Source organism: Bombus fervidus, chromosome 14 (genome assembly GCF_041682495.2).
Source record: "Bombus fervidus isolate BK054 chromosome 14, iyBomFerv1, whole genome shotgun sequence".
Taxonomy (NCBI): Eukaryota; Metazoa; Arthropoda; class Insecta; order Hymenoptera; family Apidae; genus Bombus; species Bombus fervidus.
This window is the reverse complement of record NC_091530.1, coordinates 2,205,367-2,230,640: the sequence shown is the minus strand read 5'-3', so window position 1 is coordinate 2,230,640 and position 25,274 is coordinate 2,205,367. Positions and strand designations below refer to the sequence as shown.

Below are 25,274 nucleotides of genomic sequence, written 5' to 3'. Positions count from 1 at the left end.
GTCGCTGACTTACGTCATTATCTACTTATAATTTTTAAAAAAACCACCGATTTACATATTATTTTAATAATTTAGACAAAAAAATATTCCAATTTAATTTTTTCATAGCGTATCGATTAGATGCATTCGTTAAATTGAATGATATTCTACTTAGCGAATGATGAAAATGCGGACCCCTGTCGTCGACTCGAAGGAACGCCATTGTGAGCCGTAACGACTGTGTTGCAGGGTAAATTTTATCGCTCATTTTCACGTACACGTTACTTGCCGGGAAATTTTGTACAAATATTCTCCAATTTTCATAGATTCATAATAAATCTATCGTCGATTTGTTCGATTCTTTGCGATTTGTATCAAAATTACGTGTAGTCGCGTGACAAGATTAACGCGAAAGCTTGTGTTACAACGAGAGGCGCCATTCTTTTAGCGGAACGTGGTAAATTTTGTACATCGAGCGCGGGACGTTAACGATAAATCGGCCTTGCAATTTACTAGAAAAGATACGACAAAGTAGTATTTTGATAGGTGTGTTCATATTATAATCGAGATATAACGTATTACTTTTAAATAAATACAAATATAGTGAAAAAACAGACACGTCGATCACGTTTTCGATGCGTGATTTTCGATCTAGTATCTTCCAGCAACTTCCAAGTGTCGGACTATTCTAATTTTCTAGTGTATCTATAATAACCTAATCGATAATATATTTCTCTTTTGCATTCGGTTTTACTCTCATCTAGCTGATCAGTTTTTATATATAAATGTTACTTTTTCAGATCTCTTTTTGTCACATCAACAGTTTGTGGTCTAACAATCAGCATGGCGCAAATGGCACAAAATGTTGAGATTCCAACTTTCAAATGTGTACTAGTAGGTGACGGTGGTACTGGAAAAACGACGTTCGTCAAGCGGCACTTGACCGGTGAATTCGAAAAAAAATATGTCGCAACTTTGGGTGTCGAGGTACATCCTCTGATCTTTCACACGAATCGTGGTCCGATTCGTTTCAACGTTTGGGATACGGCTGGTCAAGAAAAGTTTGGTGGTCTGAGAGACGGCTATTACATTCAAGGACAGTGTGCTGTCATCATGTTTGACGTTACGTCAAGAGTAACGTACAAAAACGTACCTAACTGGCATAGAGATTTGGTTCGTGTTTGTGAGAATATACCTATAGTTCTATGTGGGAATAAAGTTGACATTAAGGATAGGAAAGTAAAAGCCAAGAGCATCGTCTTTCATAGGAAGAAGAATCTACAGGTAGTAGCATGTCCAAAGCATATAGTATTTTTGTAGTTTGATTTTACAAATATTTTCTTTCTTCTTGCTTCTTGCAGTACGTAATGTACCAAATATCTTTCTAGTTCGACTTATCTTAAGCTATACACATTCTTCTAATCTAATTTAGCTTTAAATATAGGAACTGTCGACATAATGTACATTTAATCGTAACAACGATTTTCTCCATGTTTGTTTTAGTACTACGACATCAGTGCAAAGAGCAATTACAATTTTGAGAAACCTTTCTTATGGTTGGGACGTAAGCTGATCGGTGATCCAAATCTTGAATTCGTTGCGATGCCAGCTCTTCTTCCTCCTGAAGTTACAATGGATCCACAGTGGCAGCAACAGATAGAGAAAGATCTTAAGGAAGCGCAAGAGACAGCGCTACCAGAAGATGATGAAGATCTTTAGTTTGCCACGTCGTGTGTATAATACGAATAGGGGCAAACCATATACGTACACGTTACGTTACATACTAAGTACGTTACGTACTTGTGCCTCTCCATAAGTCAGAGATTCTTTCTTGGATAGAATTAATGGGTACGATTACTTTCGTTTCATATTTAACTGTCACACGATGATAAAAATATTTCGACGATTCGCGTTTCTCGAATTTTATCTTAAAGGCTAGATGATACTAGGAATTGAACATTGCGTTTCCACGCATGTCATGATTTGCGTACGTGAATTAGACACGAGGTCTAATTTCATACAAGTCAGTTTCAAAATACGATTTGACCGATACACGTTGACCCAATGAAACTTTATGTATCGTAGATTACAGTCGTTCTTTCCTTTATTTACGTATAATTGATATGAGTATGCGTGAGAACACGTATGTTGTGTGAAATGATGTATTTAGTGTAATGAATGCATAACTTGTCCATCAACCGAATTGTCGATTTGCTTTAAGGCATAGTGTCAAAGCTGTCGGATTTCTGTTGCTAACTTTATAATATTGTATGCCGAAACATTGTACGTGAATTGCCTGTGGCGGAATGAATGAACGGGCTGCTTCGTAAAGGAAAAAAGTGAAAAATTAATTCTGTAAGAAAGAATCTTTCGATACAGTCGATGCGCTAATATTAAAAGCAACTGTTTACACATGCGTCTGCATATGCTTACGCGCGTACACATTCATGTGTACACATACACACACACGAAATTTGAGAAATTCTCAAAGTAGTTCAATCTTTATAAATAAAGAACATAATCTTTGCTGCTACCTTGCGTATGTACACACAGGATCATCCAACGAATATAAATGAAGAAGGAAAAGAAAGCATTAGGCGTGCAGTGCCAGCAGTCGTTTTTACAGAGTAATCTACGATTCTCAAACACACAGCGTTGTATTTTGAAATAATATTTCGATTGGAGCGAAATACAGTTTGTAGTCAGTTGCGCCTGTCCAGGATAATGAGGACTGTTTACTATTTTTATTAGCGAAGGTGAATGTACCATTTGTTCAACTTAAATTATATAAACAGTGTCTTTTTCTTTCTATACAAATACGTTCGTTTCGTTATGGAGAGACAAAGCGTTGCACACGGTCCTTTCCCTAATTCCTTTATTTTATTGCCAATTGAATACACCTGAATGCACCAAGTATTGTGTACACAAACACCATAGCACAACTATGGTTAAGAAATAACAGAAGTAAGAGGAGAACGAAATATTTCGTATCGGTGTCTCATCTGTTGTTTGAAACAACTTGTACCGTTGATGTATTGGACTCAATAAATCATCGTTGAACTGTTTTTTCAAAGTTAAGACATTTTCAAATCGTTTAAAGTACTTATATTCTCTATTTGTTGAGGAAATTATGCTTTATCGATAATAAAAATCGACCATTTTAAAAACAGAAAATTAAAATACATTATATACAAAAACAGTTTATTAATTAATTTCCAACATGACTGAAAGTAATATTTTTAAGTCGAATATTTTACGATTTTGTGTGTGTGTGTGTGTGTGTGTGTGTGTGTGTGTGTGTGTGTGTGTGTGTGTGATTTGTTGAATATAGTTCTACATGGTTTCATTGACTGGTACAGGATAAATGCAGTAAATAATTTGAGTTAAGCGTGTGCCTCTTGTTTCTTTGTTTTCTTTCTGCCTGCAAGAAGATTTAATCGTTCGCTTTCGGTGAGACTTGGCAAAATATTCGTGATTACTCCAGTTGCTATAGTCATTGAGCCATCTCTTATCGTAAATCGTTGGCCCTTTTCACACACCATTGGTCTTAACAATTTTAATGTAACACTGAAAACAATCCATATCCACATTGAATCGATTTATCAATTCGTGTAACTCGTTTTTTCGTTTGAATAATATTTAAAGAAAATTTACCCAGAGTCTTCGCCAGGCATGACCAAGTCCTTTTGCAAATTTACCTGAGCTGCGCAATCCCAGGTCTTGGAAAACATTTGACCTTGCATGAGATCATTAATAGGTTTTTTTCTACCTCCTTCCGTAGGAGTCAGCATGTACATTTGACATTCCAAATGATCGTTGGCACTCATGCTTCCTGGTTTACACATTATCATACCCCTTTTGACGTCATCTCTTTTTAAACCTCTAAGCAAAGCACCCATTTGGTCTCCCGCCTCGGCTTCTTCCAACGTTTGATGAAACATTTCTATTCCTGTTATCGTGGCCTTCATTTTTTTGTTGTACCCAATCACCTCACATTCCATGCCCTTCTTTATCTTTCCACGTTCCAATCTGCCAGTAACTACCGTCCCTCTACCCGTAACAGAGTAAACATTTTCTATCGGTAAGGAGAAAGGTTTGTCCAATTCTCTGACAGGGGTTGGAATATAAGAATCCACAGCCTCTAACAGTTTCATTATAGCATCCTGTCCTATATCTGAATTAGTACCCTCTATCGCACAAAGGGCACTACCTTTAATAACAGGTACGTTTATTCCATCATAACCCATTTCGGTTAACAACTCTCTTATTTCCATTTCTACTAAATCGACCATTTCATTGTCTGCAATGTCAACCTTTATGAATAAAAAAAACATAGCGTTTTCACAACAGAGAAGAAGGACGAGGTAGTTTTTTTTACATAGATGGTACTCAACCAACTACAGGAAAGATCTTACCTTATTGATGAAAACAACAATGTTATTGATACCAATCTGCTTAGCAAGAAGTAGATGCTCTCGGGTTTGTGGCATGGTACCATCCGTAGCAGCAACGACAAGTATAGCTCCATCCATCTGTGACGTTCCAGTAATCATGTTTTTGATATAATCCGCATGTCCTGGACAATCGGTATGTCCATAATGGCGTTTTTCTGTCTGATATTCAACATGCGCGACATTTATAGTTATACCACGTGCTTTTTCTTCGGGTGCTTTATCAATATCAGAGTATTCTTTCGCTGTTGCGAGTTCCATTTGAGAAAGAACTACAACAGACAAGGACAACAGTAAACGCAACAGATAAAATGATTAATGTAAATGAAAATCAACTGGCAAATATACCTTTGGTAATAGCTGCTGTAAGCGTCGTTTTTCCATGATCGACATGTCCGATTGTACCAACGTTACAATGGGGCTTACTCCTACTAAACACTTGTTTCGTGCTATAAAACCTTTGCGTTATCAGACTCGATAAATATGTTCCTGCTCGTAACTGACCATAAAATTGCTAAAAGAAGAGATTTTATTTTGAGATACCCTGCGAGCGTTAAGTTTAGAAACGTATCATGGAAGTAGCGGTTATGAAAATTCCATTGTAATTTTCTTACGTGTTTAACAAGTTGCTCAACTAAAAATAGTTGCTTCACAGTGTGCCTGAATGCTGAAAGTAAAACAAATGCAATTTTTTATCAATGATCTGTAATCAATCGATGAGCAAATTAAAGTTTAAGTTTCTTCGAGTCTAATTTCGTTCGAGTGACTTCCATTTTTACATCTTTTTACATTCTATCGTTATCTTAAAGAAACACCGACTCGAAGCAACGATCATTCGGTATAAAGCGATTTTACATGTACTTACCGGAATTGCAAATTATTTTCGTAGTAAATACCATGTTTGATGCACAATTTCTTTAACGTTTAACCTATACTTCTAACGAAACTCCTGAGCTACTAACTCGCTGAGGGCGACGTGTGCGGACAAACTATTGGACGAGTTGCGTAATATTTATGATTATAATTCACTCGGATGTACACATTACATTAACGTTTTGCTTTTTCTTGTCCTTTCCTAGTTTTTCGAAGAGTATTCGACGCAAGAAAGAATTTAAAAGCAATTCGTTACCGATAGATATTCTAGAAATCTACGCAAAATCTCACGTAGTGTTCACCCTTCCATTTTGTGATTGGATGAAATTATTCACATACGATAATCCAATTCCGTGAAAGATTTTGAAAGAGCGGCTTTTTTCAAATATCGCTTACATCGTCGGTATGAAAAGTTTCAAAACGAAATTAGTAAACGAAATTTTGGCAAAATTGAAAACGAACTAGATGGAGAGACGTTTTTACGATACGTTTTCTGGAGTACGATCAAAATCGTCTCTTCCGAGAAGAAAACAGGAACAAGGATGCATGTACTCGTATACGCGCGGCAAAATTAATAAGTGAGATCTAATTAATTCGAAGAGAATAACGAGGCACGAGAAAAGAAGAAGGTATAGAAGGTGCGGGGATCGGGAGGATTATCATTACCGTCGTTAGAGCATAATTTCGAGATACTCGGTCAGATAAGAGCTTGGAATTGGGATCCATTCAGAATGAAACGTGAGATAAATTAAGGTAGATATTTAAATGGATTCCGGACATCCTTATTCGCACATTTCTCGAAGATAATCGCGGATGAAACGAGTAATCGTACAGCACCAAGGTGAGATCGATCGTCTAATCGAAGTGCGAAATGAATTTTGTAAATAGCACGGTTGGTACGCTAGAAATCTTCTCGACCCGTCGCTTGTTTCGTCGCACACAAAATGTGCTACAATACGAACGCTCGGACAGACAAAGCAAGGATGTTGTTGAGAAATCGTGTGTTCCGAATACAGAGGCCCCTATGCATACACAATATAATGGATCTTTGCTGTTATTAGGTGATGTTGGTGACAGTGTTTTCGACCGATTTATTTCATCTTTCAGTGATTAACCTAACCCAAACCAACACACGATATATTGCGTCTAACATTAGTACAAAGATCTATTATATATATATATATATAACAGTATATAGGAACCTGTCTGTATCTTCCGAATATACTATCTGCCGAAGCTAAAGTTTTATATTTTAGATTTACTATTTGATCCTACGATGTGTACAAAATTTCGTCTAGGTCAGTCACCGTTGCCTTTCGAAAGTACAAACGAGAGGAAATTATTCGTTCGCGGATTAAAACGAAGCGATCATTTCCCATCTTGCTTCGACCCCTGCAGAATTTTATGGCACTTCCGTGTAGGTCTTTTACCTCGCGCCCAACGCGCACTACGCGTTTCTCGCGGTTGGCTCTTCTTTTGTTCTCGGGTCTCGGTCGATTCTCCATTTACATTCCAACGTAGTCCATCGCGGCGCTTCCTGTTTCTCGGGCGACTCACCGCGTGCCGTTTCCCGCTTCCCGCTTCCCGCTTCGCGCCTCCTTCTTTCGGCTTATCGAACGGGCCTAAAGAAATAGTCCGACGGACTGGCCGTCACTCGCGTCTCGATCACGAGTCGGATACGGGCCAGGGGTAGCTCGTGTAACGATGACGCGCCGACGAAACGGTAGGTTAACGATACCGTTTGGTTGCGCGACCAATCTTCCTCGAGAAGTAGAAATTAACGAAACCACATGCACCGGTAGATGTACCGGTGCGACGAGTACGAGACAACGGGCAACACGACGAGGAAGACGATGAGAAAGGGAAGCGCGGCTGATCGAGCAGGAAGAAGAAGAAGAGAAGGGGTGGATCACGACCAAGTTCGTTGCTCGTTTCGTATTGGAATACCAATGAATTTTGAAGCAGTCTGCGCGTGACCCGAATATTATTCGTTCGTCACCCTTCTTCTTACCTTTTCCATTTCCGTCTTGCTCGTTTCTCGTCGTTGTTACCTCGTCCGACAGTTCCAACTATTATTCTCGAAGAGTCGCGTCATAGACATAGACGCGAAGCGGTCAAAACATTGTCCAAACGATATCGCGAATTTACCGATCACGATACGCTACGATCGCGGAAGGGAGAGTAGTAGTGACTCGAAGAAGGATCGAGACCATAAGTCCGGAACATAGACCGAGAGCGCGGTAAAGAGGTGGGAGAGCGAGGGAACACAGTTGTGTCCGCTTTTGCATCGTTCGTGCACGGGGACCAAAAGCAGCCAGGGTCGCTGTTTGCTTTCAGTCATTGCGAAGAACGCGCGGACATCGCAGTCGCGCCGGGTACTCGTGCGAGATACATCGAATCGTTCGTCGCGAGCACGCTCTCGACGCACAAGCAAAAGAAAATACAGCGTGATCGATCGATCGATCGACCATCGGTCGTCGAGGCGAAGAGCCGCGTAGCCGAGAAAACGATGCGTGGCCACGGTGAAACGATCGTCGTTCTTCTGTTTGCGATCGCGATCGATCGTTTGGTGAGTTTCGTTCGGCGGTGGACTATCTTTGACGTTGATTCGCGCGCTACGCGCGCCACCCATCATCGTTAAGATTTATGGCTTCGCGCTCGGGAAGAAGATAGGGCGGGTGAAGCGAGCCGACGGTCACGAACGTGTGGCGCGAAACACGCTGAAATGGAAGTGCAAGGCGTGAGGGGCGAAGGGTAAACAGTCGTTCCCGCGAAAACAAACGTCGTCTTGCAACAACTGGAAACTCTAACTCCAAGCGCTCGCTGGCAACACCTGATTAACGGTGCATGTCACGCGGCTACTTTAAACTCGGCACGCGAATGTCACGCCACGTCGTCTCGTTTCGCGCTTACTTCCTTCCGAGCGTCGCCATGTGTCGGTCGTCGTCCCTCTTCTCCTCCGTTAGCGATTCTTCCATTTCTCTCGCTACGTTCGATGTATTCCGTCTTCCCCTCCCCCCCTCCTCTCTCTCTCTCTCTCACTCTCTCCCTTTTTTTCCCAGCTACCTTTGTCTCTTCTTTACGGTCCTGCTCTTTCCATTCTATCCGGCTTGATTCTTCCGTATTGCCAGAGCAGTTTTTACCGTATTCGCGGCGCGTTTGTCCGCGCTTATTGTTCGACGATGAGATGAGAAACTGGCAAACGCGATCGAGGTAATGGGACAGGAAACAGGGGCGAGAGGTGGTAGAGGGGCGCGTAAGAATCGAACGCGTGGAAAAGACGAGCAAACGGGCGACGAGCAAGCCAGGAGGCTGGTTCGCGCTCGTTTCCTTCCGGATGAACGAAGAAACGAGCTACGGTTCTGGTTTACTCGTCGCCGTCGCCGTCGTCGGGCAAACGGCAATACGAGAAGTTTGCGATGCGCGTTTCAGGGGACGATCGTTGTGGGCTCGGCAGCGAGGACGGTGAACGCGCGGCTGGACGAGCGATGTACCAGGGACGCGGAATGCGATTCCAGCATCGAGGGTAGTCACTGTCGGAACGGCTATTGTCGCTGTTTGCCCTACTTTGCCGCGTACAACGGAACGCACTGCCTCGAGGGTGAGAATTTGTTGCGATTACGAGCCTCGATTCGTCGACGAGAATATAACAACGAGCGCTGTTTCCTTTCTCGCGGCGATATGCAGCGACTCTTTTGGGCCAGGAGTGTCTCGTCGACGAGCAATGCACCTTGAAGGTAGCCAACAGCGGCTGCTTCGATGGCTTCTGCGGCTGCAGGGATGGCTTCCTCCAATTTCGTCGGCACACGTGTCTGGGTCGTAAGTAGACGCGATCGTTGAGCCGTTTCTCAAGCTACGGTTATAGCGGACGAATCGACGAAAATAGATTTTTACGAGTTTTTCTAAGTTCGTTTGCCGAGTCTGAGCAGCCGTAGTCTCCGGATATTTGTAAACGTCGCTTCGTCCTACCACTCGTTCGGAGTAACCATGACCTTACGCAAGTTTCGCTCGTTTCGTATCGATCCAGTCAAATCGAAAAAGGTCAAATTTCACGTCAGATGGCACTTGAAATTTTCTTGCGCGAACGTGGTAACAATAATATCTGTATTACAGCGTCTGTTTTAACTGTCTATGGTATGTAGACGGTTGAGGTTTCGTATCTCGGAATAGAGAAAGCAAACGCGTGAATGAACGCATTATAGAAATTCTTTATTGAGAAATATTAGAAATTAGGATTTCCAGTGGTTTCTATCCCACATGATAATGTATCGATAGATGAATTTATTACAGTGGATTAAATAGAAAAGGACGATTATTTAACTCGAATTTAACGCATAATCAACGACTGATCGTCAAAAGATAATATCGATGGCCGTTAGGCCTATCGAAGTTTTCTAACCCTTTCGGCTTGTCCACATTTGCGCTTCAACGTCGAAATTGTCTGTATGTCGGCGATCTTATCGCGGTACTATATAACGAAGATCAAAGAAGGCGCTGGTATGAAGTCTTCGCAGGACTAAGCGAAAATGTAGAGTTTTCTTTGAAATGAGAGCCGCTTCAACACCGTCTATCCGAACGACGAGACGCAGTTATTGAAAGAAGTCGAGTACGTCGGAGAAACAATATGGCGCAGGAAAATTTCACGTACCGTTTAACGTTGCGTCCAAGGCTAATTCGAACGAACTATATCGAAAAGCGTCAGATTCGGAAGAGACGATAGCTCGAATCGCTTGCCTCCGAGTAAGCAGGGATTAATCTTCGATGAGAGATCGATCGAACGCGTGTCGTTTCGTAACGTTTCAGCGGCGAAACTCGGCCAAGTTTGCTACGAGCACGCTCATTGTCGTCTATGGCAGCGGAACTCACACTGTGATTTCTTGATCCCTAACTTGTTCGGACGTTGCCAATGCACGGCGCCTATGCGTCGCGAAAACGATATTTGCCGACCCGACGATCTGGTTAGACCTTTACCGCTGTTCGACAATTTCTCGACGGAAACGATCGCGACAGCGACGATGTCGTCCCGCCACGACGAGCAAACTCAGACGTTCGACGATCGACGAGAGGACGAGGCGAAGGAAGAGATGGAAACAGGTAACTAGGTGGCGCGGAAACGACGTTACATCGACTACCCATGTATTTCGTTCGGTTCTTTTCAGGAGTTCGAATCGACTGGCTGAAAAATGACACTGCGCAGTCGGCAATCCCATCGTTTCCCTTTGACGCGACCACCGAGACGACGAATTCTTTCCACTCGCAAAACGTCTTACCGACGGCGGACTACGACAACAGAGACGACGCTATCGTGGTCGAGGCACACACCGAAACCGTGTCGTCGACGATATGGACGTCGGGTAAGAGAAAAGGAAGAGGGCACAGACAGTCGATAAAAAGGGAGAAAATCGTTATCGATAAAACTTTTACGCAGCGTCCGCTTCGAAAACGGATCGACAGACGGAGGTGGAGGCGACCGAGCCGCCATCGGCCATCAGTTTAGGACACGATTGCGTCTCCGATTTGGAATGCCGGCTGGCGGATCCCTACTCGAGATGCATCGACGGAACCTGCGACTGTGGTTTCCGAGGAAACGGAAGCTGCTCCGCGAGAAATACCGGTTGCGCGGCTGGCACCTTCCAATGCGCGAGTTCCGGAAAATGTATCAGTTGGTTCTTCGTTTGCGACGGACGGCCGGACTGCGGCGACGGCTCGGACGAACGATGCTCGGTGCGAGAAGGAGGGACGACGGACTGCCCTGTACAAGCATTCAGATGTGGTAGGAGCGACGTTTGCGTGTCGAGAGCGCTAATGTGCGACGGTAAACGGGACTGTCCGCGAGGCGAGGACGAGTACGGCTGCAACGATCGACGGAGTAAGTGCTTCGTTGGCAACGACGCGAGTCGCGAATACCGCTCGACTCTCGAATGATCGAACACGATGAATCCGTGTCGTAGAATGTCCGGAAGGAGCGTTCAGGTGCGACAACGGACAATGCCTGCCAGCGTACGAGTTCTGCAACGCCGTGGTGTCTTGTCGCGACGGAAGCGACGAGCCGAAAGGAGTTTGTCGAAGGCAAGTGGGAAGCCGCGGCAGAGTCGCCACCAGACATTGTCCGTTCAGATGCGACAACAGCAGGTGTCGATCGGACGCGATCGCCTGCAGCGGCCGCGACGGCTGCGGCGACGGCTCGGATGAGAAACGCTGTTCCGTTTGTAGTTAGTACTTTTCTCTTTTCTCTTTAGCAACGTTTGAAGCGACGGAACCGGACGTCGTGGGTAAAAATATCTAACCGTAATGTAACGCACAGCCGTTCGTCCAATGAATTGCACGACATCGTGTGTTTGCGCGCATGCCGTTTAATCAGCTGTTAATTGTTATCGCACGGTCGTTAATGATTTTCCGTATCTTTGATGACAGGATGTCCCCGATTTCCTTAACTGGTCCCGGTAGGCGTTACAACGAACGAGCTGGAGATTAGCCGAATAACGATGGTCGATGTTGCAAGCGTGGTGATTCACGAGGTCCGAGGAGAGGACGAATCAACGGCAGCCTGACGTTCCAGCACGCGGCAAGGTTCCGACGCGATGCGATTGTCCATCATTTGTATCCAAGCGTGTATTTTTTTGGTAGATTCGCGATTCGAATAAACGCACTGGAAAACCTGGAAGAATCGATCGTTCCTTTCGTAAGGTTGCCCCGATGCCGCGGTAGGAGCATCGCCGCGCGTATATGGTCCGTACAACGAAACGGACGTTTCCAGCCGAGAGTCTGTGTGGACGTGGAAAATTCGATTCGGCCACGTTTCGATTCGAAATTGGAGGAGATGCGCGCATCTGCGCGAAGCGAGCCAACACGTCGGTGGGGTGAGTACGCGTCGATAGCCAACCATCGTTCCTAGTTCCTAGTGTCTCGCTGTGTGTTTCGACGACCACGCGAAACCTTGGTTCGTCGATTCGTCGCGTCGCGCCAAACCGTATCCTCAAGCTCGAAATCTTTCTCGTTCCTCTGTAACCTCCGTTCGACTCGACGATTTCCCCGATTTTCGGTCAACGAAGATTCTACGTCGACGAACGCGAAACGAACACCTGCGTAGACTACCAAACCTAACCCTGGCGTCGCGTTGCCTCGCATTGGCCAGCGTTCGGTTGCATCGTCGCATCGCGTCGCAGTTTCTTCCGTTGCCAGTCCTCCCTACCCATCTGGAAACACGCATTTGCCGTCAGTCGTCGTTGAAACGCGGTCGACAACGCTACCCGGGCAGTACGGAACGATCGAACGGAGAAACTGGTCCACGTCGCTGAAAAATCGTCGCTCGGTATCCACCGTTGGTTACTTGGCCAGCGATCGAGCGCGATCGAGGGTTTACTCTCCGGACGAATAAATCGATATCAAGGACGACGGCTACGACGACCACCGCGTCGATCGCCAACGGTGGTGCGATAGTGGCGCAGGGATAGGTAAGCGGCCAGGTCGACGTTTCCTAGTCGTTCGACGATCGCTCGAAGGACATCGTAATTTCGCGAAAGAGATCGATCGACCGGTGAGAAAAGAACGTAAGGCGATCGCCGGGAACCGGGCTCGATGACCGTTCGATCGGTCGCGTGGAAGCGACGCACGGTAGCGAGGACACGCGGAAAAATATGGTTTGGCGAACAGCGAAGCCGGTGCCTGTCACCGACGAAATCTCCTCGCGGAAACTCGTGAGACGGTCCCAGCTGGTCGTCGATTGTCTTCGTCGACGACCGAGTTTCGTTCTGCTGCTGTTGCCTGCCGCTTTCCTGGCCAGTCTCTATGTCGTTTCTTCGGAAAAGGATTACGATCTCGAGCCACGATATCCGTCCTTCGTCAAGTCATACAACACGGCCGACGGTAAGTACGATCGACGGCTAGCCGACCAACGCGATGGATAATCCGGATGCGCGCGGATCTCTTCGTAGGTACGATGGAAGGCTACCTAGTGTGGAATTCGAGATGCCAAATGCCATCGAAGAAACCCGTTGACCCGTCGATCCGATCTTACGTGAAGAAGAAGGCGTTTGAAAAATGCGCGAACGAGCCGCCGTTTACCGGTTTGTCCGTACGAGAAAACGGCACCGTGGTTCTGTCCGTGAACCCGGCCACTGCGGCTCGTCATCCCGGCCTCAGATGTTGTTGGTCGCCGGTCTACAGAGCCGAGAAACAACCGAAGAAACCGACCAAAGACAACAACGTGGATTCGTTGATCGTGTGAGTTGTTCTCGGGTGAGACAGAGAAGAAAGCAGGTAAAGGTCGATTTATATTATCCGTTCAAACACGGAACGTTTCGATTCCGAGTTGATGGATTGGCTAACGTAAACAAAGTTCGATCTCACCGGCTGCAGATATTGCTTGGCGATTCGAGCGTCGGTTACAGCAGCCACGACTCGACAGGCTACTGTATTGTGCGTGTATTTATACAATTGGTTCGCGTCTGGAAACGATAAGCGTAAAAATAATAACGCGAGGATTCAGAACGTGACAGCGGAAATTTTTTCCTAACTACCTGCGTTCTACGCAACTCTAAAGCAGCTTGTATTTTATTATACGCCGAGTGATGGATCCTCGTGAAAAAGGATGTCATCGATCGAAGCATCGATAGAGGAATCCGATTAATTATTGGAAAATTCGGAAGAAAACAGCATTTTTTGACGAACTCGTGAATAAATTCCTGCCATAGTATTCAAGCTTGGTCGCGTTACTACTAACGTAATGGGTTTGTAACTATTAATCCGGTGGCGTGACGCCGCGTCGCGCCTGTGAATCCCCTTATCGATATTGATATAAACAACGTTGGTCTCCCACCTCAAGGCGCGGTGCGCGGCCGGATGAATATTACATAAGTACCACTAACCCAAGTGGAAGTGGTTTGAAAATTAAGGCCGAGGGACAGAATATTTTTCCATGTAACGTCAAAATGTACGCGTGTAGGAAACGATCGATCGAAATGTTTCGACGAGCTTTACGACGTATTTCGAGATCATCGTAATCGCAGGACAAGTTCGCTAAAAGGGTGACATTTTTCAAATTTCCAGCGGTTTTCGCGCAGAATAAGCAGCGTTGCCACGTTCCTACGTCGATGCTTCACCGAACGACATCCTTTTCAACGAGGATCCATCGTCTCGTACGTAAGGAGACGTAGCTGCTGGTAGCAGCAGTTCCTGATTGTATAAACTATAATTTCCGATTCATTCCGTCAGATTCTCGTGACGCATTGCAAAATATAGAACGGCCATGCGTTCGTTTGTTGACAACTAAATGCATATCATACGAGATTATGGCTGCACGTATCTCTATGGGCTCCATTCAACCGTATCCTGATAACTTTGATTTTTCCCGAGAATATCGGTCGTCATATTCGCACGTCTAAGACTATATATATATATATATGTCGGGTTATCGTTAAGACTCGGGTTAGGAGCGCGTAACGAATCTTCACCTGGTTTATTCATCGTTGTCGCACAATCGAGGTAGCGTTTATTAACACAAGTATAGACGTTACAAGATCGACAAATGGCCGCGGTAACTAGACACTAATGACAATGACCTTAGGTTCGATATGACGAATCCACGGTCCACGGGATAACGGATATACTTTGCTCCAAAGTCTAAGTCGGACTCGACTCACTCCTCGCGATACACTGCTCGCTCGATTCACTCTTCACTACTCTAAGCTACTGTAAGACTGCAAGCAAGAGAATGACTTTTCCGTCACGACGACGCTGTCGAGCAAAACTACGACGGGGTGTGCTTACGGGCACGAGGTCGTCGGATTCGTCGGGGAAAACCTGCCATAACGGGCGACAGGTATACGGGCTGATAGAACAAAGGCCGCCTGCCAATCTAACGGACATTAGTTAACAAAATCCTAAGATTTACAGCGGCTCCTCAGACTACCTGGACATACTGTGAATGATACATCAAGCTCCGGAGACCATCCGTATGTGCCGAGCTACGGGGCCGTTAGGATGTTTATTGTCAAGTATCGGTACGGCCGATTCATTAAAGGCGAGCTACGCAATTCCACGTCTCTGCTAGGTGGAACGTTCATCCCGTGACCGTGGCTACGTTCGGCGATCGGTCGTCGCCTCGAGCCTAAGCTCATTGCCTCAAGTTTCGAATGACTGCGTTTGGGTTGTTTTGTAAAGTCTACGGCATTCGGATTTTTCCGAGTGATTCCAACGGGGGACCCCATTGTCCTTTCGTCTCCGACATATATATTTCGTATAAATGCATCCTCGTTTAATAAATCGCAACGATGCTGTTCCGTGTTTGAACGGATGATACAAATCGACCTTAACGCAACCGATCGACCAATCGGATGGCTGCGCGACACGCCACGCGTTCGATCCCGACTATCCTTTTTCTAGGGTGAAACGATGCGAGAGCTTCGAGAAGGAAACGACGACGCCCGACGACGCCCAGGCTGTGATGGTCAGCTGCACCGTCGATTCGAAGATCGACGGTGGCGGTGGAAAACGCGGTAAACCGATCTACGAGAACGTTCATGCCATTCCGAACCCTGAGAAGGTTCGCGATCGGACGCGACGCAACGACAGCCAGCAGTCGACCACGTTAGGCACCGTGACACTTTCTAGAAAGCTGAGCGTCCTGCTGCTTGGCATCGACAGCGTCAGTCGATTGAACTTTATACGTAGCATGCCGATCACCGAGAGATACTTGCTGGAAACCGGCTGGCTTCGATTCGACGGATACAACAAGATGGGCGACAATACGTTTCCCAACTTGATGGCCATCCTGACCGGACAGAATCAGTCGCAGGCCTACTCGTTGTGCAAACCGACCGTTCCGTACATGCTCGATCGTTGCCCCTTCCTCTGGCGGAATTTTCGCGACGCGGGCTACGCCACTGCCTATGGCGAGGACGAAACGGCTCTCAACACCTTCAACTATCTGAAGATGGGCTTCGTCGAACAGCCGACCGACTATTACCTCCGACCTTACATGCTCGCCTGCGAGAAGTTGCTGAAAGTGAGAAAGAGGTAGAGGCGATGGTTGGTTCTATGCGGGTCGCGGTGTATTCTCTGCTCTTCATCGTTACCTTCTTTTCAGATTCGGCCTCAAGTATTGCACCGGACCCGAGACCAGCTTCGATAGAATTCTCGATTACGCGATCGAGTACGCGCGAGCGTTCCGCGGCTCGCCGTACTTTGGCTTCTTCTGGACGATCAGCGTGAGCCACGAGAACGCGAACGGACTGTCATCGATGGACGGCCGACTTCTCGACAAGCTGAAGCGACTGGAAAGCGAGGGCATCGCGAACGACACGATGATCGTCCTGCTGAGCGACCACGGAATGCGCTGGGGTCCGATCAGGAACACGTTCGTCGGGTGGTACGAGGAGAGGCTGCCGTTCCTCTACCTTTGGCTTCCCGAATGGTTGCGAGAAGAACGGCCAGAGGCGTATTCGTCGCTGCGCGCCAATCAACGTCGGTTGATCTCGCCGTTCGACCTCTACGAAACACTGAGAGACGTGCTGCAGTTGTCGGGTGGCTCGGCCAATCCGTCCTCGGGATGCCCCGGATGTCGCAGCCTGCTTGCCGGCCCGGTACCCCTCGAGAGAGGTTGCTCCGACGTCGGAATCTCGTCTCATTGGTGCGCCTGTAGCGCCTTCGAGTCGGCGGATCCTCGCGATCCGATCGTTCAGAAGGGGGCGCAGGTGTTCCTCGATCACGTGGACAAGCTGCTCGACGGCTATCGGGACAAGAAGGGAAGGCGGTTGTGCGCGAAACTCCGTTTGAAGAAGCTGCACCGTGTAGACCGCGTGATCGACTTTGGAAACTCGAGCAGCGTCGCCTACTTCTACATGATACAAGTGAGCCCCGGCGATGGAAAGTTCGAGATGACGGTTCGATACCACGAGAACGGAACCTACACCCTGTCCGACCACGAGGTTAGCAGGATCAATCCCTACGCCTCTACCGCCGAGTGCTTGGATCGCGGAACCAAGCAATATTGCCATTGTCTCAAGTAATTCGCGTGGAAAATCTCGAGCCGTATCGGAACCGCGACCTCGGTCGACGTATTACGCAGCAACCAGGCCTAATAAAGTGCCAAAATCGATTTGCCTCGAACAACCGTGACATTCCGTCTCGCTGAATTTATTTCGTTTTCTTTGGCAACCACGGGGCACTACCACGAGTACCACGGCCGACGGAAACACCTTCGTACACGCGCGAGTACCGATTCGTACCCGCGTATGTACTATATTATTGCATACATATATTCGCATATATATATGTAAATATATATGTATATGTATATGTGTGTATAAGTATGTATATATATATATATATATTTTACTACGTCTCTATAAGCGTAATTTCCTTACAACTTCAAGAGAGGTACGCGGCGAAAGGCGATCGGACGTCGCCGCGTTTCTGATTCGCTACATATTTTCCGATCGTCGTTGCCAACATTACGAAAAATAAATCTTTTTCGCAAATGTGTCCGTTACTTGTTTCTCTTTCTTCCACGTCCGTCCCGTGTCCCGTTCGACGAACGTAATCTTCGCCAGGTGGAATCCTCGATCAATTCGAAAAACCGTCCAGACTGAGTCGAGAAACGCGTCCAATCTCGCGAATCGTTCCCTCCTCGCCGATAGGTCGTCGCCGTATAGCTCCGTGCTCCGGTGTTCCGAACAACATCACCGTTACCGATTGTTTGCGAGTGTGCGCGACCGCCAAGCCTCTTCGCGCCAGGAATCCGTCCAAGATCCTCATTCCATCGTAGAGACTCTGCAGATCGCAGCTCGAGTATCGTCGGTAGCCTCGTCGTGCGCGGTACGACGATCCGATCGAGACCGGATCGGAGGCGTGCAAATTCATCCGGGGCTCTTCGAACTCGCCGTTGCACAATTTTTCGTAACTGCTGATCGATCCGATCGTCGAAGTTCTGCCGAGGTATCCGTCGCGCGAGCAAACCGGCAATTTCCTCATGGACCTTCCGAAGGTACCGCACGGCGTCGAACTTGCCGTAGATGCAACCGTGGACCCGGCGCTTCCATTTTGCCATTTGCCCATTCTCGCGCCCAACAATTTCACGATCGTACTGCTTCTTGACTGATAACCGCTTCCTCCTTCCTTTCCCTCCTCTCGTTCCTCTCGTTCCTCCTCCTCCATATCGTCGTCCTCTCCCTCTTCCATCTTCCTACCTCTTCTCGTATCCACAGCGTTCTCCTTCTTTTCGTTTCGCTTTTGCTCCTGGCCCGATTTCTTTCCACTTTCCCTTTGGCAGCGTCGCCTATTCGTTTCTTCCGCCACCGACCGTTCCGCGTCTTGGTCCGCGGTAACGCGACGAACCGCCCAGAGGCGGCCGATGGTTCGCTCTCTGAACGACGACGATCGACGAACGGTGGCGCAGCCGCAGGCTCCTTCGCAAGAGCATCCGGACACGAAACCGTCGTCAGAGTTGACGTTATCCTCGGAAACGTTGTCCACGACGGCATCCTCGACGGTTGGCTGGCCGCCCGGTTCCTCGCACGGTTCCTCGATCTGTTCTTCCATGTCCGACTCGATGGTTGCTCCGGATCGTTTCTCCCCTTCGACCGTTTCTTCCGCGTCTCCTCCTCGGTCTCCGCGATCCAACGACTCCGTGTCGGTCGAAGCAACGCGCGAGGTTCTCCGCTGCGAATCACACGAGACGCTGGCCGTTCGGATCGAATTCGAAGCGCTGCAAGTCGGCGAATACGCACCGAGAAATTCGACGTTGATCGAGACCAATGATCCCTGTGCTTCGAGGTCCCCCGGGGTGGCTGGTCCTGCAAGATCGCCGATTCCGGACAAGGACGACGAGAACGGTTCGCCGGCTCGACGAAGCCAGTTCCGCCGACGCGATTCCTCCTCCTTCCCCTCCGCCTGTTCTTCCTCTTCGTCGTGCCGTTCGCCTGACGGAACATCCTCGCGTGAAACTCACACGTCCAAGCGGTCTTTGCTGTACCTACTTAACCACAGCAAGTACCTACGAACGTGGGAATACTTACGCGTGTTCGAATCGACCGGCGCTAATCCGCATATGTTGAAATGTCGCGATATCGATCCTGGAGGAGTGACGTACGGCGGCGGTGGACTCTCGGGCAACCGACGAGTCGTAGTTCGGTTCTTCGGAATCCCCTGGTTGGAGCTCGACGTAACGCGACCGCTCCCGCAACTGCTACCTGCCATCTCGGCCAGCGAACAAACCGAGGAGGATCGTTCCACGTCCAACCTTCGATCGGCCAAGCAATTCGTATTCGTGCCGCGTGAAATAGTTGTAACGAAGAATGGATCGAGTGGAAAGAAAAGATATCGGTAGGTTACTTACGAGCAGCTTTGACTGGGAGAACTTCTACCGCGAGTTTCTCGACCAAACGCCCTCTTCTTTCTTCGAGCGATGATCTCCGAGTCGAATCCGAGCTTGACCACCTCGTCGTAGCCAGGTGGTGCTTCGTACACCGGCGGGTCGTCCGACACTGTGATTTCGTCGATTCGCGCTCCGTCTGTAATATCGAAAACTGCCGAAATCGACGATGACCGCCGGTCTATCCATGCTACCATGTACCGACAATAACTCCCATATTAAATGTACTAATTAAAGGTACTTCCTACCTAGAAGCTCGCTGATCGTTTGCAGTCTTGACTGAAGTTCTCTTTGCTGCCTGGCTCTGGCGCCCATTCTGTACAGCAAGATGATCAGCGCCGATATCAAGACGATCAGTCCGAGGCTACTCGCCACAAACACCAGAGTAGCCGTCTTCAGGTCTGGGTAGCGATCGATCTTTGGAAAGTAATAATTCGCCTTGTTCGCGTGCCATTTTCGATCCTGAGGTTCCAGCTCCCAATCTACGAGACGATATTCGCGTCGAACAAAACGAAACCGAAACGCTTTAAACGATTGCGTTTATTTACCTTGAAAGCAGGTTGCCGGTTCGTCGCTGTTGTCGCCGCAGTGATCGAAACCGTCGCAATTCAGCTGACTCGGTATGCATCTGTGATTGCGGCAAAGAAAGTCCGATCCCGCGAAACAGTCTGCGAACGATCGGACCAGAGGGAATGACGAATCGATCGGGATCAAGATTCGCGAAGGTTGCGCTCACCCATGTAACTGAAGGCCGCGTAGGCGATCGCCAGGTGCGAGGACGAGCCAAACGTTCCTCGTAGACTGACGTGAAAGCCGCTGGTAACGGGGGCGACGTGCTCCCTGTGTCTCGGTGGTTGCACTTGACTCGCTGGATGTCTGAGGATCTCGAGCGGCAAAAGAGCCGAAGTGGGCCCCTGTTTTACCACTAGTTCGGTATTGCCGGCTGAAACGAATACGAAAACGAGTAGAATAATTAAACTGAGTCGCGACTTTCTTCCAACGTTTGTCCGCAGGCACTGTTTCTTATTCTCCGTGATAATGGAAAAAAAAAAAAACAAAATACAGAATAGTACGCGTTTATCCGCGAATCGTTTTCTCTCGCTTGTATTTTGTCTCAATTGAAGAAGGGAGGGAAAAACAAAAATCACGCGTCTATACTCACCCATGTCCGCGAACGTGATCACCTTCAAATACATATGCGTTTTCATGTGTAAAAAGTTCTTGGGGGGTCTGATCAGCCAGACGCAGTCGTAAGTTTTTACCCCTTCGCCCACCATGTCCAACATGGTAATCGTGCCACCAAGATTCTCCACATAGCCGCCGCAGTCGGTTATCGGTTGCACGGATTTGTCCAAAGGGTGTCCAATCACGAACGAATAGAAAGCCTTGTAACCCAATCCGGTGCCGCCATTTGCGTAGAATCGTATCAACAGCGAAGGACCGGAGCTCATTATTACCGGTGGCCGAAATCTCGCGCCGCTACTCACGTCCAGTCGTTGACCGTTCCAATCGTAAAACTAGATCGCGCAGAACCATCGTCGATATGACAGACGATCGTTTTTGCTTCGGTCAGTTTGCGCTTACCTCCATTATCGACACAGTCGCCAGCTGAAAATCACTGAACAGCAACCTGATGCGGCAGGACGGTGCTTCGCTCGGGCAAGTGACCACGTATTCCAAGCCAAGATCGCGAGGGTACCGAGCCGGGAAGAACGGAGACGTTAAAATCCCGCCACCGGTGCTGTTCAATCCCTTGGCTGCTTGACCGGTCGCCGTTGCCAATTCGGTACCCCTCAGATGTAATCTGTTCCCTGTCGACAGGTCGTGATCGTATCGACCGATGTTCGATCGGGCGCGCTATCGATTCCGCGATATTCTCGTCAAACTGATCTACTTACTCTCCGCCGTGTACTCCAGCGTGAACGCGTGCTTATGCGACTGACTGTAAAGCAACGTGATCGACAAAGTTCTCGTGCTGGACCTGTACGTGATCGGCGCGTACAATCCGCAAAACGGAGTTCCGGACACGTCCTCGTACGGCGGCTCCGAGATCCACACGTAATCACACCTGCGGAAACGAAAACAAAACGCCGGACGAAGGTTGAACGCGCTGACGCCTAACGCGCGCGTGCACGTAATTACCTGCACGGGCTATCCAATGTGATGCTGCCGTCGCCGCAATGATGCGACAACGCGATGCTCTCGAAGGTGACGATTATCACGCAGGACGGACATGTCACCAACTCGAGATTGCATTGAGCGTGGGAGCTGTTGCTCGTATATACCTGCGAGCCCTCTTGTCTCGGCTCGTTCTTTATCAGCGAGACGTTTCTGGCGTATAAAATACCCTTCTCACCAAGCTCCAGATACAATCGCCGTCCGTTTTGAGCTCCGCAGATATCCTCATTGCGCACGATGTTACCTTCACCCGTTACCACGGTCGACCACCATAGAGATATCCCTACAATCGCTTTTAGCGCTAGCATCGCGCGTTTTCGATGCCTCTCCTCTATCTAACTCGACACGCGCGAATACCGTATGCGTTTTCAAAATTTCACGATCTAGATCTTATCGAACCGAAACCGATGGAACATCTTCTATCGACGGAAGGGAACGTTCTGCCTTTCGAGAAACTACCATCGCGATTACGCAAATAATTTCATTAGTTCGCAACACTGTTACGTACCTCCTTATTACGGTATAAAGCATTTTTATGGTATCCTTTGCACGGTTCTCCACGCTCTATACCACCTCCTCCTATCTCCGTCGTTTACAACCTATACAAACAGATATTTCACGCAACTTTACATCGCCCTATCAATATCATATTGTCCAAGTAATGTATAGCAATAACGATTGCCTACCGGTACTTTTACTTTCGTTTACGTCTTGAACGAATATGCCTTCGTACAGACCTAAAAGTTCGATATATCCGAACCAATCGGTCCCGTTCTATTATTACCTAATTCGACAAATCGATTTCCGTGAACGTACACGTCTGTTCGACGACATATTCACGATAGATCTCGAATGCTTCCTTCCAATCTGCCATCGTGCTGTCGTACCGCGCGCCAGCTACGCTTTCAAACTTTGGTCGCAAAAAGTAGCATCAGATGTCGCTGGAAGAAACAGAGAGCGTGCGCGCGCGCGTGTGTGTTTGCGAGAAAGAGAGAGAAAGGAGCTAGGTTGTCGCTCACTATCAAAACAAAATATGAAAGAGGACGAATTGTTGTCCGAGCCGCAAGAGTACTCCGATAATATGTCAAATATAGATCTTGCTATTAATTTGGAAAGGCAAAAATTCCCATTCTGTATAGTTTGGACACCTCTACCGATTCTGACGTAAGTAGAGCTAGAAAAATAACCTCAATCGGTGGCACGCTGGAATTCTTTATATAGTACGAATCGATCGATATATGATATATGTGCGTTGCTGATTTCGCAATATCTCCCCTTATCGCAACCTCAAAGCGTTTGCTTTTGTTTCGTTGTGAAGATATTTCTTACCGATCATTGGTCACGTGGGGATTGCCACTTCTACCGGTGTGATACGAGACTTTGCTGGTCCGTATCACGTTGCGGAAGATAATATGACGTTTGGAAAGCCCACAAAATACTTGCAATTGAACTATACCAAAGCCAAAGGAGGCGTTCAGGGATGGGATTCTGCTGTCGCACATGCGAGTGAAATCTATAAAAATAGGATGGTTAGTGCTTAAGCTTGTTCTAATCTTCACAATTATTTTTCTCTAAGACTACGTCTATCTTCTTCACAGCACAATTTATGCTGCGACAACTGTCATTCTCACGTAGCTACAGCGTTAGACCTAATGTCGTATGATAATTCGAGTAATTGGAATATGGTAAAGGTTGCGTTTCTTATGCTTATCTGGGGAAAGTATGTAAGGTAAGAGAAGATTCGACGCCGAACATCAACGTTACTGAGTATCTTAGAACGCATCTGTCTTTTTTCAGTTTTTCAGGTTTTCTTAAAACTTGGATGCCATTTTATCTTCTGGTGTTCGCCATTACCTCGCTTTGTCTGATACTACGATAATACACACGATATTTGTATAATACATTTTCTCTGCTGTTCGTGAGTGACGTTCGCAATCGATTCGCTACCAAACGTTGACAGGTGTATGTTGCGTTGAAAGAATCGATCGTCTGGTGATGCTTAATATTTATTAAAAGCACTCATTAACACATTAAAATTATACATCCGATACAAATGTACAAACTCGTGACATATAATATAGAATATACTTAAAATTATGGATAAGTGCTATGTTACAGACGCGCGTACAACAACTTGATCGCGTATTTTCTTTATCGAATAAATTTGTGCTCGTGCATTATCGAGCGTGGGTGAAGGTAATTTGGTTTAGTTTCTCTTCTTTGTTTTTTCCTTTCCTTCGTTAAACCACGAGTAGAAAGTACACGTTTAATTACGAACGCATTAATAAAAGTAACGAGTAACGATGGTTTAGACGATCTCGTGGACATTGCGCGTTGGAAAAGGAAATCATTCGTCGCTTCTACTATTCATTTCTGCCATGATGCTTTCTTCCAACGAGAAACTATAATCGTAATTTCGATTTTCTATTCTCTCTATAAAAGACAAAATCTCGCTAATTCTAAGGTGGTCTATCTCGAAATCGTTGCTCGTGTTAATCTCCAGACGTTTGCACAATTTAAATGGAACTCCGTTCAAATAGTGCGGTGCGTTCTCTCCTTGATTATAATCTTTGTCCAATTCGGACGGTAAGCCTTGGCCAAAGTTTGGGACAGGAGGAACGTACGGATATAAATTACTACTAGAATGCGTAGCCGCTGTGTTGTGGCTCGTATCCATTGGCATTGCTGGGGGCATCGAAATGATATCGAATCCATCGCTTTGACTCGATGACTGTTCTTCTTCCGTCGAATCGGGAGGCGAGTCCTTATGTCGTTTCTTCTTTCCGAATAACCAAGACATTTTTAGCGAATGCGATGCAGCGAAATAGCAACGACGAGTATTCCAACGTATCTCGAAAGGCGGAAGAGGTTATCTGTGTGAAAAAAACTTTGGCAACCTAACCAATCTCGACCAATGGACATAGGTAAGTTTTTGATGACGCGTGACTTGAATACGTAACGTGATTCACTCGACACGAGTCAGCGAAAAATGAAAAGAGAAATACTCACGTACAATGGATTTAGGAACAGAAGAACGAAACGTACGTTTACAAGCTACCCATAGTCGATCGATGATCACGCGCCGTAGCGTCAACGATATTCCTTGTCATCTTGGTTTAAAAGAAGTAAGCAAACAAAAGTAAAGTCCGTCGTTCGCATTTGTAACGATCTATATTAACTGGGAGAATAACTTGAACAGCTTTTATTTAGACCGATTGAGAACGGTATTTAACGCGGATACAATGTTTCGTCAAATGTTGGAACTACATTGCGAAAACAGATTATTTCGAAGATTGATTGACAGATGGCAGCATCACGGCAAACCTAACCCAAACTGAACATTACGCGGCGCAAGCGTTCGAGTAAACGGGCTGGGGTTAGGAGGTGGATCAGAAGGAGTGGAACAGAGAGAGAGAGAGAGA

The 25,274-nt window shown here is 47.0% G+C and overlaps 7 protein-coding genes across 14 annotated transcripts; 4 read left to right on the top strand and 3 right to left on the bottom strand.

Annotated features, from left to right (window-relative positions):
- Positions 1-99: 99 nt before the first annotated feature.
- On the top strand, positions 100-3,044 carry Ran (RAN, member RAS oncogene family). 3 transcript variants are annotated; one of them, XM_072016206.1, is made up of 3 exons: positions 100-229; positions 780-1,263; positions 1,483-3,044. In XM_072016206.1, exons 2-3 carry the CDS (start codon positions 823-825, stop codon positions 1,696-1,698), a joined length of 657 nt encoding a protein of 218 aa, XP_071872307.1. In that variant the 5' UTR covers positions 100-229; positions 780-822; the 3' UTR covers positions 1,699-3,044. The 3 variants fall into 3 exon arrangements, with proteins under 3 accessions (XP_071872307.1, XP_071872308.1, XP_071872306.1); XM_072016207.1 differs by having other exon boundaries at positions 199-436; XM_072016205.1 differs by having other exon boundaries at positions 199-525.
- Positions 2,837-10,038, bottom strand: LOC139993973 (elongation factor Tu). 2 transcript variants are annotated; one of them, XM_072016198.1, is made up of 7 exons: positions 9,952-10,038; positions 5,296-5,419; positions 5,045-5,097; positions 4,779-4,944; positions 4,395-4,702; positions 3,634-4,292; positions 2,837-3,546 (listed from the first exon to the last, which is right to left on the bottom strand). In XM_072016198.1, the coding sequence occupies exons 2-7, from the start codon at positions 5,327-5,329 to the stop codon at positions 3,363-3,365; spliced, it is 1,404 nt and encodes a 467-aa protein (XP_071872299.1). In that variant the 5' UTR covers positions 5,330-5,419; positions 9,952-10,038; the 3' UTR covers positions 2,837-3,362. The 2 variants fall into 2 exon arrangements, with proteins under 2 accessions (XP_071872299.1, XP_071872298.1); XM_072016197.1 differs by lacking the exon at positions 9,952-10,038 and having other exon boundaries at positions 5,296-5,580.
- Positions 6,734-11,970, top strand: Impe1 (Ecdysone-inducible gene E1). Of its 2 annotated transcripts, XM_072016196.1 has the most exons (8): positions 6,734-7,872; positions 8,736-8,904; positions 8,991-9,122; positions 10,107-10,397; positions 10,463-10,657; positions 10,732-11,172; positions 11,255-11,515; positions 11,718-11,970. In XM_072016196.1, the coding sequence occupies exons 1-8, from the start codon at positions 7,813-7,815 to the stop codon at positions 11,735-11,737; spliced, it is 1,569 nt and encodes a 522-aa protein (XP_071872297.1). In that variant the 5' UTR covers positions 6,734-7,812; the 3' UTR covers positions 11,738-11,970. The 2 variants fall into 2 exon arrangements, with proteins under 2 accessions (XP_071872297.1, XP_071872296.1); XM_072016195.1 differs by lacking the exon at positions 6,734-7,872 and having other exon boundaries at positions 8,342-8,904.
- Positions 11,971-12,117: 147 nt separating this feature from the next.
- Positions 12,118-17,782, top strand: LOC139993968 (uncharacterized). The gene is made up of 4 exons (XM_072016189.1): positions 12,118-13,169; positions 13,238-13,526; positions 15,687-16,319; positions 16,390-17,782. Exons 1-4 carry the CDS (start codon positions 12,941-12,943, stop codon positions 17,309-17,311), a joined length of 2,073 nt encoding a protein of 690 aa, XP_071872290.1. The 5' UTR covers positions 12,118-12,940; the 3' UTR covers positions 17,312-17,782.
- Culd (CUB and LDLa domain) lies at positions 17,613-22,719 on the bottom strand. 2 transcript variants are annotated; one of them, XM_072016187.1, is made up of 10 exons: positions 21,817-22,719; positions 21,573-21,742; positions 21,259-21,485; positions 20,837-21,191; positions 20,411-20,617; positions 20,223-20,342; positions 19,923-20,156; positions 19,639-19,828; positions 19,319-19,542; positions 17,613-19,222 (listed from the first exon to the last, which is right to left on the bottom strand). In XM_072016187.1, exons 1-10 carry the CDS (start codon positions 22,158-22,160, stop codon positions 17,868-17,870), a joined length of 3,426 nt encoding a protein of 1,141 aa, XP_071872288.1. In that variant the 5' UTR covers positions 22,161-22,719; the 3' UTR covers positions 17,613-17,867. The 2 variants fall into 2 exon arrangements, with proteins under 2 accessions (XP_071872288.1, XP_071872289.1); XM_072016188.1 differs by having other exon boundaries at positions 19,639-19,813.
- Positions 22,720-22,808: 89 nt separating this feature from the next.
- LOC139993978 (transmembrane protein 222) lies at positions 22,809-24,052 on the top strand. The gene is made up of 4 exons (XM_072016204.1): positions 22,809-23,016; positions 23,171-23,381; positions 23,451-23,581; positions 23,650-24,052. The coding sequence occupies exons 1-4, from the start codon at positions 22,886-22,888 to the stop codon at positions 23,729-23,731; spliced, it is 555 nt and encodes a 184-aa protein (XP_071872305.1). The 5' UTR covers positions 22,809-22,885; the 3' UTR covers positions 23,732-24,052.
- LOC139993983 (uncharacterized) lies at positions 23,841-25,238 on the bottom strand. Of its 3 annotated transcripts, none has more exons than XM_074112031.1 (2): positions 24,898-25,238; positions 23,841-24,725 (listed from the first exon to the last, which is right to left on the bottom strand). In XM_074112031.1, the coding sequence occupies exon 2, from the start codon at positions 24,650-24,652 to the stop codon at positions 24,200-24,202; it is 453 nt and encodes a 150-aa protein (XP_073968132.1). In that variant the 5' UTR covers positions 24,653-24,725; positions 24,898-25,238; the 3' UTR covers positions 23,841-24,199. The 3 variants fall into 3 exon arrangements, with proteins under 3 accessions (XP_073968132.1, XP_073968131.1, XP_071872311.1); XM_074112030.1 differs by having other exon boundaries at positions 24,862-25,237; XM_072016210.2 differs by having other exon boundaries at positions 24,866-25,236.
- Between the last annotated feature and the right edge of the window lie 36 nt (positions 25,239-25,274).